This window comes from Acinonyx jubatus, chromosome C1 (genome assembly GCF_027475565.1).
Source record: "Acinonyx jubatus isolate Ajub_Pintada_27869175 chromosome C1, VMU_Ajub_asm_v1.0, whole genome shotgun sequence".
In the NCBI taxonomy this organism is placed as follows: domain Eukaryota; kingdom Metazoa; phylum Chordata; class Mammalia; order Carnivora; family Felidae; genus Acinonyx; species Acinonyx jubatus.
In genome coordinates this window covers 5,361,270-5,382,135 of record NC_069381.1, presented here as the reverse complement: position 1 = coordinate 5,382,135, position 20,866 = coordinate 5,361,270, and the positions used below count along the sequence as shown (strand labels likewise).

The 20,866-nt window shown below is 41.7% G+C and overlaps 1 protein-coding gene across 1 annotated transcript in view; it reads right to left on the bottom strand.

The window, feature by feature from the left end:
• The window catches only part of PER3 (period circadian regulator 3), a 57,639-nt gene that overhangs the window by 1,631 nt on the left and 35,142 nt on the right, over positions 1 to 20,866 (bottom strand). The window contains 7 exon segments of the mRNA XM_053216112.1: positions 581 to 596; positions 598 to 729; positions 1,513 to 1,696; positions 12,446 to 12,533; positions 14,122 to 14,783; positions 15,197 to 15,442; positions 20,652 to 20,854. Of these exon segments, the coding sequence (XP_053072087.1) occupies positions 581 to 596; positions 598 to 729; positions 1,513 to 1,696; positions 12,446 to 12,533; positions 14,122 to 14,783; positions 15,197 to 15,442; positions 20,652 to 20,854 (1,531 nt within the window).

The window sequence follows — 20,866 nt, the reverse complement described above, 5'->3', positions numbered from 1 at the left end:
CATTATCATCTCCTGCATCTCAACACTTGTGGGAATACAGAGCTCATTACAACTGTCACAATCATTCCACGGAGCCACCATCAGGACCACGAGCAAGTCAAAACTCCACTGTCTAGGCCGCTCACATATGATCTGACTGAGAAGATCTCACAACAACAAAAGAGTACCTGGGGCTCACGGAAACTCCTGCCAGGTATGAATACTACCTCTGGTGTGAATCTTACAACTTGAGTTTTAACTCTGTTCAAACACACCTGCATATATGAAATGCAAGTCCCTTGGTCCTCTCCTCCCTTGCCAATCATGTATCAAAGCAGGTGTCCCAGAACATTCCAACTGGTAAAAACACTTGCAGTCAAAGAGACCTGTATTCAAAATCAGAGGGACTGTCCAGCCATATATAAAGTGTCCAACATCTGTATACATGACTGTGTTGTTTGTCGGTAAAGCAGGGATAGTAAAGTTACTGCAAAAGTAGCTGTGAGGGTTGTAATTTTTGGTGGGATCGTGCAATAAGTATTAAGTGCCTCGAGCACTACCTGGCTCATCCAGGAATGACAGCTGTTGTCACTGTGCTTACCTGGATGTCTATCTCGAGGGACAGCCTGACTCTGAATCCAAGAGTGCACCTTGGCCAGCTCCTCCCTCTGCGCGCGTGAAAACTGGGGTTGCTGCGGCCGCATGCCCACCAGCCTCTCCAGGTCCCCTTTCAGCACGGTCTCTTTCACCCTGTGGACAGACAAGCGACCTCAGTCCTGAATAAGGCACAGGGTTCTCGTGTGATCCATGAACAGCTCTGTTTGGGTCTGTGATATACTTTCTATCTCTTGCTAATATACAACGTGCCCATTAAACAAAGAACTGAATCAGCTCTTTGTCAAGCTGGTGAAGCGAGAGCTCTTTCTCTCGGAGAAAGCATCTGTACCAGCACCTGAATGGGGCAGACGCAAGACACAGCTTTCCCTCAGCTCCTCTCTTCTCTCAGAATGCGAAAAATTCAGCGTCTAAAGAGAAAAGTTCTTGTATGTGTGTGCCATCTGGGGAAGCGGTGCTGTCTTTGTTTTCTGGTCTCATGATGCACACGTTGGTGCGGTCTGGATCTGAGTGTGCACGGCATTGCCACTACAGCCACTGTTCCGGGATCATTCATCATTTAACTTCAAATGAATGAATGTGAAAATACATTTCTGTAGGAACATCTATAAAAACAGAAGTTAAAAATCACTTGGTATTAAACAATACACTTAAAAAACCATAAAAGTTTCTTTAAAAAACCCCATTTAAAAGGGGGGTCCTTGAGGGCACCTGGGGGGCTCAGTCGGTTAAGCGTCCGACTGTTGGCTCTGGTTCAGGTCATAATCTCACAGATCGTGAGACTGAGTTCCTGTAAGCGCAGAGCCTGCTTGGGATTCTCTGTGCCCCTCTGTCTGCCCCTCCCCTGCTCATGCTCTGTCTCTCTCTCTCTCTAAATAAACTTTAAATAAAAGTGGGTCTTTTAGAGTGCTTTCTTACCTCTCAGGTACCTGATATGTCATTAGAATGCACTCAGGTGTCTGTTTTATCATTCTCCACATGGACTCTTCAGCAAAACCGGGAAATGTTTCTTTCTTCTGTACATCCTGAGACTGCTGTCCCTCTGAGGTGATTTCAGAAGAATAATCACCACTAGTGGAGTATATACTGTGGTCACTGCTTCCTATCAAAGACCAACAACAATTACAGATTAGGAGACACTGTTAGGGGCAGATTTGCCAAACTCATTCTTCCCACTGTGGCAACCAGCGGACAGTCTTCGCCATCACCCAGCAGTGGTCCCAGGTGACCCCCTTGGTTCCTCCGCCTTCCCTAGATGTCCCTCTCACTCCTCCTGAGCTGTCCACGCTCAAGTCCACACCTCACTCCTTCTCATCACCTGGAGATGCTCCAGGTCAGCTCCAAAATCACTAACATCTCAGCTTTGCTTGCTCGTCTGCTTGTTCAAGTGCGCCAACTACAAAGTGCCCCGGCCCTTCAGCCCACAGTCCATCATTCAGTCACACTCTTTACAACACCTGAGACTTCTTTTTCCCTCTCATTTTTCACACTATCAAAATGTCAATTCTCATAAAGCCAACAGTCAGTTCTGTTCTTATGTAAACCCAAGTAACCAAAGATAGGGATAAAGTCATTTATCATTGGGTACACCGATCCATTATCACCAAAAGGATCTTACAAAGCTGGGTAACCCTGCTACAGTCTCTGGCCAGCCCATCCTGGCAATGATTGTTCTCCACGTCTCTGTTCCCTGACTCTCACCTATTGAAAATGTCATTACTGACACTAAACACAAGCAAAGCTTACTCATATCTGCACTCTCTCCTCACCTCCTCCTGTTACAACAGAGAGGTATCCACCCATCCCAAGGCCCATTCCTTTATGGCTGCTACGGAGCCTTGCAAATCATTCCTTTCCTAACTCGCATCGACTTTTCTAGATCCTTCTCGTCAACTTTGAAACAAAAACCCAGAAGACCCCCCAAAAAACAAAAACAAAGCAAACAAAAGTACCTCTAATTTTTTAAAGAGTAAGTACATGGGTGAAGATGGTGGAGAAGTGGGAGGACCGGGATTTTCCTCATCCCTCAAACACAACTGTATTGGGGTCAGAGCACTTGGAACACCCAGGAAATCGAGCTGCAGAGTGGCAGAAGGATCTCCACAGTTGGAGGGGGACAGTTTGGCAGGACTGAGGTATGTGTATGTGAATTGGGGGAGGCAAAACGGCACAGGCACAGAGGGGAGGGAATCCCTTCTGTGCAGAGACAAAAGGGAGAGAAAGAGGAGTTGTAAAAGTCGGCCTCAAGTTACCACAAGAGGAAAAAGTCTCTGGATCATGGAATGGGGAACGAGAAATACGGAGAGTGCCAATTTCTGTTTTGCAAACAGCCTTAGGCGCTGCAACTCGGAGGTTTGGAAGTATGTGACTTTCTCTGGAGCAAAGCTGGGAGCCATGGACCACGCTCCCAGGAGGTAGGAAACTGGCCGGAGTGCAGAGGACGGTGTAGCGATCTCAGGGGTGCACTGGGAGAGAACAGTCCCCTTCCTGGAATACTTGGAGAAAAGGGATTATTGCCTCCCCAAGGACAAAAGACCCCGAAGGTACCAGCCAAAGGCCTTTTATCAACAGGGCGGAGTGGCGCTATTCCAAGGGTCTGGGCAGTGCAGGATCCTTGAAGACATTAGAGAGCCTAGAAGGCACGGGAGACTGTGGAGCAGGACAAGCCTGCCACCCACGCTACTCTGTGAGGGCCGTTTGAATAGCATGGTTTGAGACACCTGGTCCGGGGAGCAGAGACTGGGGTGTTGCCATTTTTTTCCCCATCATCAACAGGGTGAGGGTTCGGGAAGCAGCACAGTGGCCCCCAGTGGAAGTGGGACCTGCTTACACCAAACCCCACCCCTCCATGACTGGTAACTGCTTATCTACAGGAGTGGGACTGACACTGAGCAAACCAGACGGCCCCTCCCCCAAACCAGCACAGCCGCTGGTCCCAGGCACCAACAGGCAACTTTTTTTTCTTTTCTTTTTTTTTCTTTCTACCCTCTTCTTTTTTTCTTTTGGAATTGGGCTCATAGTTTCTGATTTGTATATATATGTGTGTGTGTGTGTGTGTGTGTGTGTGTGTGTGTGTGTATATATATGTTTGATTAGGCATTTTCATTCTATTCTTTTTATACCTTTTCTGTTTCTTCTTCTTTATCTTCCTTTCTCTTTCTCTGGATTTAGCCTTATAGTTTTTGATTCTCTGGTCTTCTCTTCTTTCATTTTTCTCTTTTTATGGGACCAGGCTTCCCCACCCCCCTTTCCTTTTTTCTCCCCCAGGGTCATTTCAGTAAACAAATCAAAGCACACCTGGTTGAAGGTCCAAACACTCCACCACTATGAGCAAGAAGGAGCTCTGCAGAGGGCTGACCAGTGGGACACAGCGGCCAAAACACAAGAACAGCATGCACACAGCAGACACCAGAAATACTTCCTGAAGTGCCAGGCCCTGGACAGTGCATGACCCCTTTTTACTATAGTAGCTCTTGCAGATGCAGGACCTATAACAAGCTTTTAAAACACACAAAAGACAGAAACTTAGCCAAAATGACAAAACGGAGGAATTATCCCCAAAAGAAAGTTCAGGAAGAAATCACAGCCAGATTAATTGCTCACAACAGGTACAAACAGTATGTCTGAAGAAGAATTTAGAGTAACAGTCATAAGACTAATAGCTGGGCTTGAGAAAAGCACATAAGACACCAGAGAATCTCTTGCTGCAGAGATCAAAGACCTAAGAACTAGTCACAATGAATTAAAAAATGCTATAACTCAGATACAAAATAAACCAGATACAGTGACAGCAAGGATGGAAGAAGCAGAGAAGAGAATAGCTGAAATAGAAGATAAAATTATGATTATGTAAAATGATGAAGTGGAAAAAAAAAGGGAAAGGAAATTACTAGACCACGAGGGGAGAACAAGAGACCTAAGTGATTCAATGAAACAAAATAATATCTGTACCATAGGAGTTCCAGGAGAAGAAGACAGAAAGGGGCAGAGGACTTACTTGAACAAATTATAGCTGAGAACTTCCCTAATCTGGGGAAAGAAACAGGCATCCAAGTCCAAGAGGCACAGAGATCTCCCTTCTGAATCAACAAAAACAGGTCAACACCATCACGTATTATAGCAAAACCGGCAAAATACAAAGATAAAGATAGAGTTCTGAAAGCAGCTAGGGACAAAAGGTCCTTAACCTACAAGGGTAGACACATAAGGTTAGTAGCAGACCTGAAACTTGGCAGGCCAGAAGGGAGTGGCAGGAAATATTCAATGTGATGAATAGGAAAAATACGCAGCCAGGAATACTTTATCCAGTAATGCTGTCATTCAGAATAGAAGGAGAGATAAAGACTTTCCCAGACAAACAAAAACTAAAGGAGTCTGTAACCACTAAACCAGCCCTGCAAGAGATCCTAAGTGGGATTCTGTGAGTGGAAAGCAGCAAAAACTACAAAGGACCAGAGACATCACAACAAACATGAAATCTACAGATAACACAATGACACATTTTAAATTCGTATCTTTCAATAATCACTCTGAATATAAATGGGCTAAATGCCCCAATCAAAAGACATAGGGTATCAGAATGGATAAAAAAACAAGATCCATCTATATGCTGCCTACAAGAGACTCATTTTAGACCAGATGCTACCTGCAGACTGTAAGTGAGGGGATGGAGAACCATCTACCATGCTAATGGACATCAAAAGAAAGCTGGAGTAGCCACACTTATATATAAAACAAATTAGATTTTAAAACAAATACTGAAACAAGAGATGAAGAAGGGCATTATATCATAATTAAGGGGTCTATCCATCAAGAAGAGCCAACACTTATAAATACTGATGCCCCCAACATGAAGCACCCAAATATATAAATCAATTCATCACAAACATAAGCAAACTTATTGATAATTATACCATAACTGTAGTAGTCTTTAATAAAATACTCCACTTACAGCATGGACAGATCACCCAAGGAGAAAATCAATAAGGAAACAACAGTTCGGAATGACACTCTGGACCAGATGGACTTAACAGACATATTCAGAACATTTCATCCTAAAGCAGCAGAATACACATTCTTCTCGGGTGCACATGGAACATTCTCCAAAACAGATCACATTTTGGGTCACAAAACAGTACTCAACAGGTACAAAAAGACTGATATACCATGCATATTTTCAGATCACAACACTATGAAACTTGAAACCAACTCCAAGAAAAAATGTGGAAAGCCCCCAAATACATGGAGGTTAAAGAACATCCTATGAAAGAATGAATGGGTTAACCAGGAAATTAAAGAAAAAAATTTAAAAATATATGGAAGCAAATGAAAATGAAAGCACGACAGTCCAAACCCTTTGGGATGCAACAAAGGCAGTCCTAAGAGGAAAATACATTGCAATTCAGGCCTATCTCAAGAAGCGAGAAAGTTCCCAAATACACAACCATACCTTACACATAAAGGAGCTGGAAAAGCAGCAGCAAATAAAGCCCAAAGCCAGCAGAAGGGAAATAATAAAGATGAGAACAGAAATAAACAATATAGAATTAAAAAAAAAACAACCCAGAACAGATCAATGAAACTAAGAGCTGGTTTTTTGAAAGAATAAACAAATTAATAACCCCCTAGCCAGACTTCCCAAAAAGAGGACCCAAATAGATAAAATAAAAAACCAAAGAGGAGAGATCCTAACTAACACCACAAAAATACAAACAATTATAAGAGAATATACTATGAGAAATAATATTCCAACAAACTGGACAATCTGGAAGAAATGGACAAATTCCTAGATACTCACAGACTACCAAAACTCAAATGGAAGAAACAGAAAATTTGAACAGACTCACAACCAGCAAAAAAATTGAATGGGTTATCAAAAATCTCCCAAAAAAATAAGAGTCCTGGGCCAATGGCTTCCCAGGGGAATTCTACCAGACATTTAAAGCAACGTTAATACCTATTCTTCTCAAACAGTTCCAAAAAATAGAAATGAAAGGAAAGCTTCCAAATTCATTCTATGAAGCCAGCATTACCTTGATTCAAAACCAGACAAAGAACCCACTAAGAAGGAGAATTACCAGCTAATATCCCTAATGAACACAGATGCCAAAATTCTCAACAAAACACAAGCAAATTGAATTCAACAGTACCTTAAAAGAATTACCCATCACGATCAAGTGGGATTCGTTCCTTGGCTGCAGGGCTGGTTCAATATTCACAAATCAATCAACATTATATACCACATTAGTAGAAGGAAGGATAAGAACCATATGATCCTGTCAATAGATGCAGAAAAAGCATTTGACAAAATACAGCATCTTTTGATAAAAACCCTCAAGAAAGTTGAGACAGATGGCACACGCCTTAACACCATAAAAGCCATATATGAAAGGCCCACAGCTAATATCATCCTCAATGGGGAAAAACTGAGAGCTCTCCCACTATGATCAGAATGCCACAGGATGTCCATTCTCACCACTGTTATTCAACATAGTGTTCGAAGTCCTAGCCTCAGCAATCAGACAACAAAATGAAATAAAAGGCATCCAAATTGGCAAAGAAGTCAAACTTTCACTCTTTGCAGATTACATGATACTCTACATGGAAAACCAGAAAGACTCCACCAAAAAAACTGCTAAAGCAGATACATGAATTCAGCAAAGTTGCAGGATATAAAATCAATGTACAGAAGTCAGTTGCATTTCTATACACCAATGATGAAGCAGCAGAAAAAGATACCAAGGAATCGATCCCACTTAAAATGGCACCAAAACCCACAAAATACCTAGGAATAAACCCAACCAAAGAGATAAAAGATCTCTACACTGAAAACTATAGAAAGCTTATGGAAGAAATTGAAGAAGACACAAAGAAATGGAAAAATATTCCATGTCCATGGATTAGAAAAACAAGTATTTTTACAATGTTGATACTACCCAAACCAATCTACACATCCAATGCAATCCTTATCTAAATAACACCAGCATTCTTCACAGAGCTAGACAAACAATCCTAAAATTTGTATGGAACCACAAAAGACCCCCAATAGCCAAAGTAATTTTGAAGAAGAAAACCAAAGCTGGAGGCATCACAATCCCAGACTTCAACCTGTATTACAAGCTGTAATCATCAAGACAGTATGGTACTGGCACAAAAACAGACACACAGATCAATGGAAAGAATAGAAAACCTAGAAATGGACCCACAAATATATGGCCAACTAATCTTTGACAAAGCAGGAAAGAGTATCCAATGGAAAAAATACAGTCTCTTTAGCAAATGGTGCTGGGAGAACTGGACAGCAACATCCAGAATGAACCTGGACCACTTTCTAATACCATTCACAAAAATAAATTCAAAATGGATAAAAGATCTAAATGTGAGACAGGAAACCATCAAAATCTTACAGAGGGAAACACAAAGCAACCTCTGTGACCTCGGCTACAACAACTTATTAGTAGACATGTCTCCAGGGCAAAGGAAGTGAAAGCAAAAAATGAACTATTAGGACTTCATCAAGATAAAAGCTTCTGCACAGCAAAAGAAACAACAAAACTAAAAGGCAACCGACAGAATGGCAGAAGATATTTGCAAATGACATATAGGATAAAGGGCTAGTATCCAAAATCAATAAGGAACTTACCAAACTAACATCGAAAAAGCAAATAACGCAGTGAAGAAATGGGCAGAAGACATGAATAGACACTTTCCATAGAAGACAACCAGGTGGCAAACAGATACATGAAAAGATGCTCAATGTCACTCATCATCAGGGAAATACAAATCAAGACCACAATGAAATACTACCTCACACCAGTCAGAATGGCTAAAATTAACAACTCAGGAAACAATATGTTGGTGAGGATGTGGAGAAAAGGGAACACTTTTGCACTGTCGGTGGGAATGCAAACTAGTGCAGCCACTCTGGAAAACAGTATGGAGGTTCCTCAAAAAATTAAAAATAGAACTACCCTACGACCCAGCAATTGCACTACTAGGAGTTTATCCGAAGGATACAGGAGTGCTGATTTGAAGGGGCATATGCACCCTGATGTTTATAATAGCACTATCAACAATAGCCAAATTATGAAAAGAGCCCAAATGTCCACTGACTGATGAACGGATAAAGAAGATGTGGTATATATACAATGGAACACTACTCGGTGATGAAAAAGAATGAAATCTTGCCATTTGCAACAACGTGGATGAAACTAGAGCGTATTATGCTAAGCGAAATAAGTCATACAGAGAAAGACAGATATCATATGATTTCACTCATATATAGAATTTGAGAAACTCAACTGATGAACACAGGGGAAGGGAAGGGAAAATAAGATAAAACAGGGAGGTAAACCATAAGAGACTCTTAAATACAGAGAACAAACTGAGGGTTGCTGGAGGGGAGGTGGTGGGGGGATGGGCTAAATGGGTGCTGGGCATTAAGGAGGGCACTTGTTGGGATGAGCACTGGGTGTCATATGTAAGAGATGAATCACTGGGTTCTGCTCCTGAAGCCAAGATTACACTATATGTTAACTAACTTGAATATTTAAAAAAAAAAAAAAGTTAAACAATGCATGTTAGTCAGGTTACTTCTCACTGTCTTGTCTATAGTCAAAATTATGATCTATAATTCCATTTTGTCACCCAAACTCCATATATTTTTCTAAGTGTTATCAGCACATATTAATAAATAATTTTGATGAGGGAAAAAAAGTACTTAGGAATAAACTTAACCAAAGGGATAAAAGACCTATATTCCGAAAACTGTAGGACACTGATGAAAAAAACTGAAGACACAAACAAATGGAAAGATATTTAGTGCTCATGAATGGGAAGAATTAATCATTAAAATTTCCATACTACCCAATGCAATCTAAAGATTCAATGTAATACCTAGCAAAATACCAAAAGTATTTTTCACAGGAGTGGAACAAATAATCCTAAAATTTGTATGAACTACAAAAGACTCTGAATACCCAAAGCAAATTGGAAAATGAAGAACAAAGCTGGAGATATCATAATCCCAGATTTTAATATATACTACAAGGCTACAGTAATCCAAATGGTATGGTATTGGTACAAAAACCAACACATAGATCAATGGAACAGAACAGAGTCCAGAAAGAAATCCATGCTCGTATAGTCAATTAATCTATGATGAAGAATGTAAAAGGAGGAAAAGACAGGATCCTCAATAAATGGGATTAGAAAAATTGGACAGCAACATGCAAAAGGATGAAAAACTGGACCACTTTCTGACGCCACTAAAATAAACTCAAAATGGATTAAAGACCTAAATTTGAGATGTGAATTCATAAAACTTCATTCATAAAAGGTAGTCATCTTTTTTGACATTGGCCTTAACAACATATTTAAGGATATGTCCACTCAAGCAAGAGAAACAAAAGCAAAAACAAACTACTGGGACTACACCAAAATAAAAAGTTTGTGTACAATAATGGAAGCCATCAAAAAAAGAAAAGGCAGGGGTGCCTGGATGACTCAATCGGTTAAGCGTCCAACTTGATTTTGGCGCAGGTCATGATCCTGCAGTTTGTGAGATGGAGCCCTATGTCAGGCTTTACGCTGACAGCGCGGAGCCCGCTTGGGATTCTCTCTCTTTCAAAAATAAACATTAAAAAAAATAAAAGACAAATTACTGAACGTGAGAAAATATTTGCAAAGGATGTATCTGATAAAGGGCTAGTACACAAAATACATACAGAACTCATACAACTCAACACCAAAAAAACCAATCTGATGAAAAAAATGGGCAGAGCACCTGAACAGACATTTTTCCACGGAAGACACAGAGATGACCAACAGACACATGAGAAGATGCTCAACATCACTCATCATCAGGGAAATTAAAATCAAAACCACAATGAGATACCACCTAACACCTGTCAGAATGGCTAAAATCAATGACACAAGAAACAACAGGTATTGGCGAGGATGTGGAGAAAAGGGAATCCTTGTGCACTGTTGGTGGAAACGTAAACTAGTGCAACCACTGTGAAAAAAAATATGCACCTCCCTAAAAAAAATTAAAAATAAAATTCCATGCGATCCAATAATTCTACTACTGGATATTTATACAAAGAAAACAAAAATACAAATACGAAAAGATATATGCATCCCTAAGGTTACAGCACAATTATTTACAATAGCCAAAACATGGAAGTAACCTGTGTCCATAAATAGGCGGATGGATGAAGAAAATGTGGTATGTATATATACATATACAAATATATATACACACATATGTATATATTTACATATATATGTATATATGTGCGTGTATACACACACACACATACACACACACAATGGAATATTACTCAGCCATAAAAAGGAATGAAATCTCGCCATTTGTGATAGCCTGGCTGGAGTTAGAGTGCATGCTAAGTGAAACAGTGAAAGACAAACACCGTATGATTTCACACATATGTGGAATTTAAGAAACAAAACAAATGAACAAAGGGGAGAAAAAAGAGAGAAAGACAAACCAAGAAACAGACCCTTAACTCTAGAGAACTAATGGTTACCAGAGGGGAGGAGGATAGGAGGATAGGGGAAATAGGGGGTGGGGATTAAAGAGTACACTTATGATGAGTACTGAATGATGTACAGAACTGCTGAATCACTGTATTGTACAGGAAACAAATATACAACTGTCTGTTAACGACACCAGAATTAAGATAAAAAACCTAAAAAAAAGATGTGATACACACACACACACACACACACACACGCACACACACACCGGACTACTACTCAGTCTTAAAAAAGAATGAGACCTTGTCATTTGCAACAACATGGATGAACCTAGAGGATATTTTGGTAAGTGAACTACGTCAGACGGAAAAAGACAAATACCATATGATGTTGCTTACAAGGAGAATCTAAAAAACAAAAGAACAAATGAACCAGAAACAGACTCATAAATATGAAGAACATGCTGATGGTTGGTTGCCAGAGGGGAGGGGATGGGTTTAGGTGAAATGGGTGAAGGGCTTAAGAGGTACAAACTTCCAGGTATAGACAAATAAGTTAATGGAGATGAAAAGCACCACACAGGGAATACAATCAATAACACTGTCATAATATACGGTGAGAGACGGTAACTACACTTCATGGTGAGCAGCACATAATGTATAGAATTGCTGAATCACTATGTTGTACACTGGAAACTAATATAACGTTGTATATCAATAATACTTTAATAATAAAAATAAATAAATAAAGCTAATCATTCATTTACCGCATGACCTAGCAATTTCAATCCTATGTATTTACCAAAGAGAAATGAAAACACATGTGTACAAAGACTCACTCACACTCAATGTTCATAGCAGCATTATTCATAATGCAACTGAATAACCATCAACTGGTGAACGGATGTCCGTACAATTTAATTGTACTTGGTAATAAGAAGGAACACCAGTAAGGATCAATCTCAGCAGCACTGGCTTACCTGAAAGAATCCCTACACAAAAGACTGTATACTGGATGATTCAATTCACATAAAATTATAAAAAATCAGAACTACAGTGACAGAGAACAGATCAGCGGTTGCCAGGAGCTGGAGTATCAGGGCAGAGACTGACTATAAAGAGTCACAGAAGAACTTTTCCAGGCGATGGAAATGCTCTGTACGGTCACTGTGCTGCCGGTTACACAAATGCATACATTTGTCAGAACCGGTGAATTCTATCGTATGTAAACGCACCCCAATAAACCTTATAAACAAAGACAAATTACTCCCGCACCAGGGCCCAAACCAGATGGCCCATTACACAGTGATCTCCTGGCAACAGAGTGTGGGGAATTCATTTTGCTCCACTACCTGATGCTGCAGAACCTGTTCTGGAAGGAGACTCCTCGTGAAGTAATGCCGTGTAACTGTTCTTATTCCCGCTGTTGCCTACGACACGCTGCAGAAGGGAAGGCCACAAGAAGAGATTTTTAACATCTCAGGCATCATATTACAAAATAACTGGCAGATCTTGAAGTTCGCACGTTAAACAAAATGAAGCATATACATAACTGGCAAGCAAACAGTTCAGCCTGTCCCCGTCCCTTTGCACGGAACATTACATATATGGCTGGGTTTGCACCTGCTGCACGGGAGGCGCCATACGGTCGTACACTTTAATTCTGCTGTTTTGTCATCCCGGATGTCCCGACTGTTTTGTCAGTTCTTAGCACTATTCCCAAAACGAGTATTACAGCGAATGAAACAAAGTTGCAGCTACCCTGAGCTTATATGGCATGGGAAGAAGGACTACGTAAATATTACTTCACTTAATCCTCAGAATAAGCTATCAAGGTTCCGTCTCTTCATTTTTCAAGTCAGGAACAAAGGCAAAGGAAGGCTGACTGACTTGGTTCAGCGAACCGGCTGATCAAGTGACAGAGCGTCTGACTCCGTGTCTTATTCCACAGCCTAGCTCTGCTCACTAGGATACACGGCCTTGCATGAGATTCTAGCAAGTGCACTAATATCAGGCTTTCAAAATTGAGCATATTTTCTCTATCTGGATCATCATATTTTGAGCACTTGTCCAACAATGGTATCATATCTTGAAGGGAAGACCAAAGAAAATTGTAAATATTGACACTTGTCTTGATTCCTACACCTAAGTATAGGAACATCGGATTCCAAAGTTTAGCCAGATAAATATATCTGAGAACGGCTTTTTAGGTAAAGAGATAAAAAAGTTAAGGGAAAATGACCCACACAATTTTTGGTTTTGAAAACGATGTGTGTAAGTATCCAACTAGAAACTGCCTACTCTAGTGATAAGTCAATGACAAACAGCGGCCGCTCCCTTCTCCATACACACCTCACCTCGGTCCCTCAACCACGCCTGCAAGGGCACACTCACTCAGTTCAGGTCTTGTCAGTATGGTTTACTCCCAACTTACCAGAACACAACCCCAGTTGTAAAGAAGAAAATACATTTTGTAGGCAATGACTGTGTCAAATTAAATGACTAGATATCACATTTTAAAGGCGGGGGAGGGGCGCCTGGGTGGCTCAGTCGGTTGAGCATCTGACGTCCGCTCACATAATGATCTCGTGGTTCATGGGTTAAAACCCCGCATCGGGTTCTGTCTGACAGCTTGGAGCCTGGAGACTGCTTTGGATTCTGTGTACCCACCTCTCTGACCCTCCCTCACTCATGCTCTGTCTCGCTCTGTCTCTCAAAAATAAACGGATGTTAAAAAAAAAAAATTTAAAGGCGGGGAGCCCGGTTCACATAGGAAATATGAAAGACAGCACTTTGGGAAATACTACCAAGTATCTAAGGAACCAGGACTCAGCAGGCTGTTTAGTTCTTGCTTGTTACATGGAGTCAGGGGGATACAGTGCAAATCATAGCGCACAGTCTCAGCCACAGCTATGATGCTGATTACCTGCTCGGCCTTCAGTGTCGGCCCCGGTGCGAGTGCCTTAATTTTAATAAGAGGACGCACATTTATGTTCTCACTCACATGCTAGAAGTTAGTGTCACTTACATCCTTGGCTTCTGGGCAAATACCCCTTCTCATCTGATCTGAAGATCTGCAGGATCTGAGCGTGTCTTCTTCCTGCAGTAAGTTGAGCCACAGTGGTGAGCTGCTCCTTGAGGTAGTGAGTGCGTGCTCTTCACGCGGTGTCTCCCATTTCCCCTCAGCTCGCCTTCGGCTGAGGACCGACCACGGGGGTTCCAGCCTGGCAGCCACTGCTGATGCTGAGGGTGGAATTTCGGAAGAGTCTGGTGCTCCCAAGAACGGATATGGGGGGAAGGATGGTGACAAAAGGGGACAGACAGGGGGTTCGTGCAGGAAAATGGTCATCAAAGTATCTAAGTAGAGAGGAGGGGGGGCAGGAAAAGACTGCAAGCAGTTGGGCAAACGTGGCTCAGACAGACATTCGAACGGAGCCACTGCTGCCACGTGACCTCCTCCCCCACGGGGCAGGGCCGGGATGGGGGAAGGAGCGGGGAACGACAGGCCGGAGGCCCACGGAGAGGAGGCGGGGGAGGGGCCCCAGGGCTGTGTGTCCTGGACGTCCCCTCGCAAGTGGGGACAGAAGGCGTCCTTAGTGCCACTGCTGCCCGGCAGCTGTGGCAGCTTCTTCCCCTTGTGCTTCCCCTTCTTGCCGCCGGCCGTGCTGCTCTGCTTGGAAGCGGAGCCTCCTGAAAGGATGAAGGGGGGGGTGCATATTATGGAAACTAGAACCAAAAAAGAGAAGAACACCATTCATTCACAGGTAATTGTAAGCAGATGAAGAAGAAACGACACCTGCCAACAGGAACCGCGTCCACTACCACGGCTACTAAAAAGAGGAGCAAGAGCCCAGATAAAAGCTGCTGCTAGAAAATAAACTTACTTCAGAATCTCTCAATCACTTTCTTATCAAATCAGCTTCTCAGACCCAGCATCTAAGAAATTGTTATCCCAGACAACAAACTGTCGGCAGGAATTTAGTTCAGCATCTCTCCCATCTGTTTCTTAAAAACAACCCTCCAATTCTTCACTTCCTCTCTCCCAGTACTCACACATATTTATGGAATTGATAAACGAGGCACGGTTTTAAAAACATAACTACCTTGAACGTACAAATGTTTAGCTTTGCTTCTGCTTTCTTGCGGAAGACAGGCTCTGTAGGGCGATGACAGGATCTTTTCTCGGAATTTATCAACATAATTCTGTTCCTCATTCTGTGCGTGGGCTGACAGCATGGCTTTTGTGAGCCCTACATGTTGAAATTCTTCTGAGGTCCGCGGACCTGGGTGTGAGCACGGGGTCCAGGGCTCACACGCTGGGACAGCATCCTCTGCCAGAGTCGCTTCTGCTGAGGTGGAAGGGGACAGATTTAATTTTAATTGCTATCAATCATTTGCATTTATTTTATTTTCACTAATCTAATTGCTTTTCACTAAATTTTTACAACCATTACTACAATAGCTGGAATATAAGAAACTTCATCAACCTAGCAAATAAGTTGTTTTATTTTTTTCTACCTTTCTTTAAACTCTTTGTACACTCGCATATACGTTTTGCAGAGCTGTAACACTCAATGTGCATATACACATTTATTAATATCTTCTTATTGTAAGTATTTTATCTTCTTAAATTCTTCAAATATGTTTTATCTTTGAATTAATTTTAAAAATCTGTAGTATATTCATGTGGTTCAAAAATCAAGAAGCATTAAACAGGCAGTTAGTAAATGCTCCCCATTCCTGTCTACTATGTATCTAGTTCTCATTTATTTCCCCCATAGAAACTCCATTTATTTCCTTCTATAACAGTCCAGATTCTTTATGCACCTATAAATAAGCATGAATACAGATTCATATTCCCCACCCCGATTTTTACTCAAAAGGCATATAATATGTACACTCTCTACAGTTTTTTTCACTTAACAACATCTCCTCCCCACTTTTTTTTTTTTTTGAGAGAGAGAGACTGTGTACACACAGGGGAAAGACAGAGGCAGAGGGAGAGAAAGAATCCCAAGCAGGCTCCGTGCCTAGCACAGAGCCCGATGCACGGCTTGAAATCATGACCGTGAGATCATGGCCTGAGCTGAAATCAAGAGTCAGACACTTAACTGACTGAGCCACCCAGGTGCCCCAGGAGCATCCCTTTTACCAGCATGAAGACAGCCATTGTACATTGTCTACATATCACAGTCTTCCATTTTATGTGTATACCACAACTTATTATAGTAAACACCTGTAGACAGACTTGGAGTTGTCTTTTTAGATTTAAAATTGATAGTACTGGGGCACCTGGCTGGCTCAGGCAGAGGAGCATGTGACTCTTGATGTTGGAGTTATGAGTCTGAGCCCCACGAGCACTGGAAGAGGTAACCACATGGGTAAATAGTTGAAGAGATAACCAGTACCTACACGTGAGCAACAGCAGTGTGGGGTGGGATTTATAAGTAAGACATATGCCAACAGACAAAGGCCAGAAGGGGGAAGCAGAAGTACACTATTCTTGGATTTTTATGCTATACCTGAAGTGATACAGTATTTCCAGAAGGTAGACGGTGAACCATTGAACATGTATACCCTAAGTCCCTAAGCAGCCATGAAAGTAAAGCTCACTCCGAACATAAACATACCTGGGTTAAAAGCAAAAAGGCAGAAAAGATAGAACATGCTAATACTGATTTAAAAAAATGCTAGAGTGAATATATTAATATGAGACAGAGTGTATTTTAGAGTCAAGACTATACAAGGGATAAAGAAGGTCATTTCACAATGAAAAAAGGGCCAATTCAGAAGAAGGCTAAACATTTATGCACAAAATAAAAAGTTCTTTCAAAACACGTGAAGCAAAAACCAGTTTTACCACAAGGAGAAATGGACAAATGCATAATTACGGTCAGAGATTTCAGGACTCCTCGCGAAGCAGAACAAATACTGAGAGGACTAGTTAGGACAGACAAGACCTGAACAACAGTATCAACCAACCTGACCTGGTTTCCACTGAGAAAATATTCAACCAACAGCAGCAGAATAAACCTTCTTTCCCAGTGCACAAAGAACAGCCATCAAGGTAGAACACATCACAGACCATAAAACAAGGCTCAACAAATACAGAAGAATTCGAGTTCGTATTTTCTTGGACCACAAGGGGATTAAATTAGAAATCAGTAACAGAAAGAACTGTGGAAAGCCCCCAAATATGTGGTACTGAAGTAATATATGATAGCAAATATAGATACATGATGACATAAGTGATTTCAAAGGAGATGGTTAGGGGATAGTAGTCGCTATTTGAACACAATGAAAATGACACAATACAGCCAAATGTGTGTAACGCAGCTAGAGGTAAAAAAGAAAATTTGTATTAAAATCCATTAGGAGGGGCACCTGGGTGGCTCAGTTGGTTAAGCATCCGACTCTTGGTTTTGGCTCAGGTCATGGTCTCACGATTCATGAGTTCGGGCTCCAACATCAGGTTCTGCTCTGATAGTGTGGAGCCTACTTGGGATTCTCTCTCTCTCTCCCTCTCTCTCTGCCCCTCCCCTCCTCGTTCTCTTTCTCAAGATAAATAAACTTAAAAAAAACTGTTTTTAATCCATTAGGAAAGAAATATGTCCAAAATCAATTCAGCTTCCACGTTGAGAGACTGGAAAGAGAAGAGCAAGATAAAACGAAAGTGGAAGAAAGGAAACAGTAAAAATCAGAGGAGAAATCAGTGACATAGAAAATATGAAAACAATGAACCAAGCCAGTGCAACTGTAAGCTGGTGCTTTGAGAAGGCCAATCTAATCGATCAACTCCAGCCAGACTGATCAGAGAAAAAGGAGAAGACATGAAGGTGACAACCTCCGAAATGACAGATGGAACATCATTAGACATCTTACTGGTGTCAAAAGAAGAATAAGAGAACATTATGCACATGTTTATTCCAATAAATTTGACAATGTAGACAAAACAGACCAAGTCTTTGAAAGGCAGGCAATAACAAAGTTCACTCAACAAGTAGAAAACCTGAACAGCCCTGAATCTGTAGTTAAAAACTTTGCCAAGAAAACTCTAACCCCAGATGGCTTCACTGATTTCTAACTGAATTAGCTCTAGCCAGAGAGTATAGTATGTACAACGTTATTTTAACTTTGAGACGTAGTACAGCTCAACATATTTTATACCTCAATGAATGCATGGCATAGGCTTGAAAAGAACTCGTATTGTGCACATACTGGGTGCTATGTTCTCTGAATGTAAATGACAGCATTGCTCAGATCATCTACTGCTTTACTCGTTTTTTTTAACTACATGTTTTATTAGCTGCACGGAAGCAGTGTTACATTCTTCAATGGTTATGGAAAGTCTATTTTTTTCTAACTCTTTCCATTTTTACTTCCTACCTTGGAAACTCTGCTATTAGCGAATATACATAATGTATTATGATTGTTGTGTCTCCCTGGTGAACTGCTCACCACTGTGAACCATCTCTAGGAAGACTCTGTCTTGAACTCTAGTTTATCACCACTGGCACGCCAGTCCTCCTGTGCTCGTCATCTGCATTGTGCCTCTTTTCTCATTCATTTATCCTCAATCCCTTGGTGGATTATATTTAAACTGTACTTTCCAGCCAGTATATAGCTGGGTCTTGATTTTTTTTTTAATCTGTTCTGACAATTTCTGCCTTGTAAGTGGAGGGGATACAGTTAGATTTAGAGCTATTATGATGGGTTTGACATGTTCCCTCTGGTGATGGTGGTTGTTGCTCTATTCCTCCTTTTCTGCCCTTCTTTTGGATCATTTGTGTGTTACTTAAAATTACATTGTAACTTATCTCCTGGCTTTATTTCACAGGCCATCTTGACCCTGTTATGGATTAAAAAATATGTTAACGGCAATGGTTTCTGGAGACTGCTTATTAATGTCTGATTCCCTTCTCTGCCACTCATTTGCTACATAACTTTGCCCAAGTCACTTAACTCCTTTGTGCCTTAACTGTTGTGTATACGAAATGGAGGCCATAGCTTGCAGGGAAATGCATTTGGAGTCATGGTCCTCAGACCCGATCGTTTAATTAGAGTCAGGGTGTAAACTGCACGAATCAGGCTTTTCAGAGAGCAAAAGACATACAGATACTTTACAGAGACCATGCTTCTGTTTCTTCTCCTTGGAAGAAAGATGTGGTCCCACAGATGCTAAGATTGGTTTAAGATCAGAGCAATTATCAATAAATTCCCTTCAGTGAGAGCTTACAGGCTTTACTATCAATCTTTCAAAATGGTAATACACACCAGATTATAAAAACTATAGTGGCATGACCACAAAGTCTTTCCCCATTGGATGATACCCCACCTTGTATGGGCTGAGTCACCGGCAGCTGTTATGTCCACACTGGAATCGAAAGTATTAAGAAAAGGTATACTAAAAAATTGTGCAGCTGCTCTTTCCCGGGGGACTGGCTCAGCTCCAATAAAACTCTATTTTCAGTTCATTAGAAACATAATCTAAGCTCCAACGGTTGTGTCTCTGGTCTCTTCCCACCAACCCCCAGCCCGCCTGTCAATACTGTACTCTCCGTCTCCAAGGGTCAGTGTCAAGATTAGATGAGTTAATTCCTATGAAAGACTAAGGACAGATGGCTGCACACCATAAGAGCTCAACACGTTTCCTGATGGGCCACTGAAGACCAGCAACAAGAAGTCAGATAACCCAAAAACCTGATTTAACACCTCTGTCACCACTACTTCATCCACCAAATTGTTGTAAGGACAAAGTCAAAGGGTAGGAGACAGTAAGAAGGAACAAAAAGTAGACATCAGAAGAATTTACCAAATCATTATGTTGTTAAAAGGGAGAGATATTTTTTTCCTTTGTTTTCTTAAAAACCCTTTTTAACACCCCACAGGCCCTCAGGGGTTTCCCACCTGCCCCGCCCCCCACTGAGAACGTGGGGCACACTCATATGCACACATGCACACCTCGCCCGATGGCCGCTGGGTAGCACCCTTCCAACGTCCACAAGAACTGTGGCATGGCATGGCATCCAGCCTGGGGGGTGGGCAGTGGAGTCTGACGGAGAAGGGACAGGCATCCCCAACTCCTCACAGGCGCCCAAAAGGAAGAGAGTTTTGAACACACTCTCCTCATTGTTATCAGGCCAATATAAAAATCTGGATGTGTATACGGTCCATCTGGTCACGGCCAATGTCAGTCTGACAAGGACACCTTCTCTCAAGGGCAACAACAAAGTGACCTAAGGCAGCCTCATAAACAACCTCATTAGTGATAGTTAACACTTGCTGAGGACTTACTACTATGTCACTGGGTTCTGTTACTTCTAAGTGCCTTCCACGTGTCAGCTGATGTGATCAACAAATGACAATGATTTAGAAATACGGTCCAAACTATGTAACCGATACAAAGGTGGTATTTCCAAAACTACGGACTGATTTAAAGAAAGGACGACGTAATTATAATCCAGAAGTCATTCTTAAGTAACTGATATTAATGACGTGTTTTCTCACAACCCCGAATTTCATAGGAGTGTTCTTTAGAGCAGGAGGTAAACGTGGCACCTGACTCTGGCGGCGGGGCGTGGACAACGGTGCTGCCGTAGCTACACTGGCTCGTGCCAGAGCCCAGGCTCAGCGCCGCCGGGGACAGGCTCCGGGGGGCGCGTCCTGCAGCGTCTGCAGACCGCCTGGCAGTAGACGTCTCCAAGTGAGCTGTGGCTGGGGTCTGAGGCGCAGCTGGGGGCATGAGAGAAACCGACAGTGAAAAGAAAAATCCT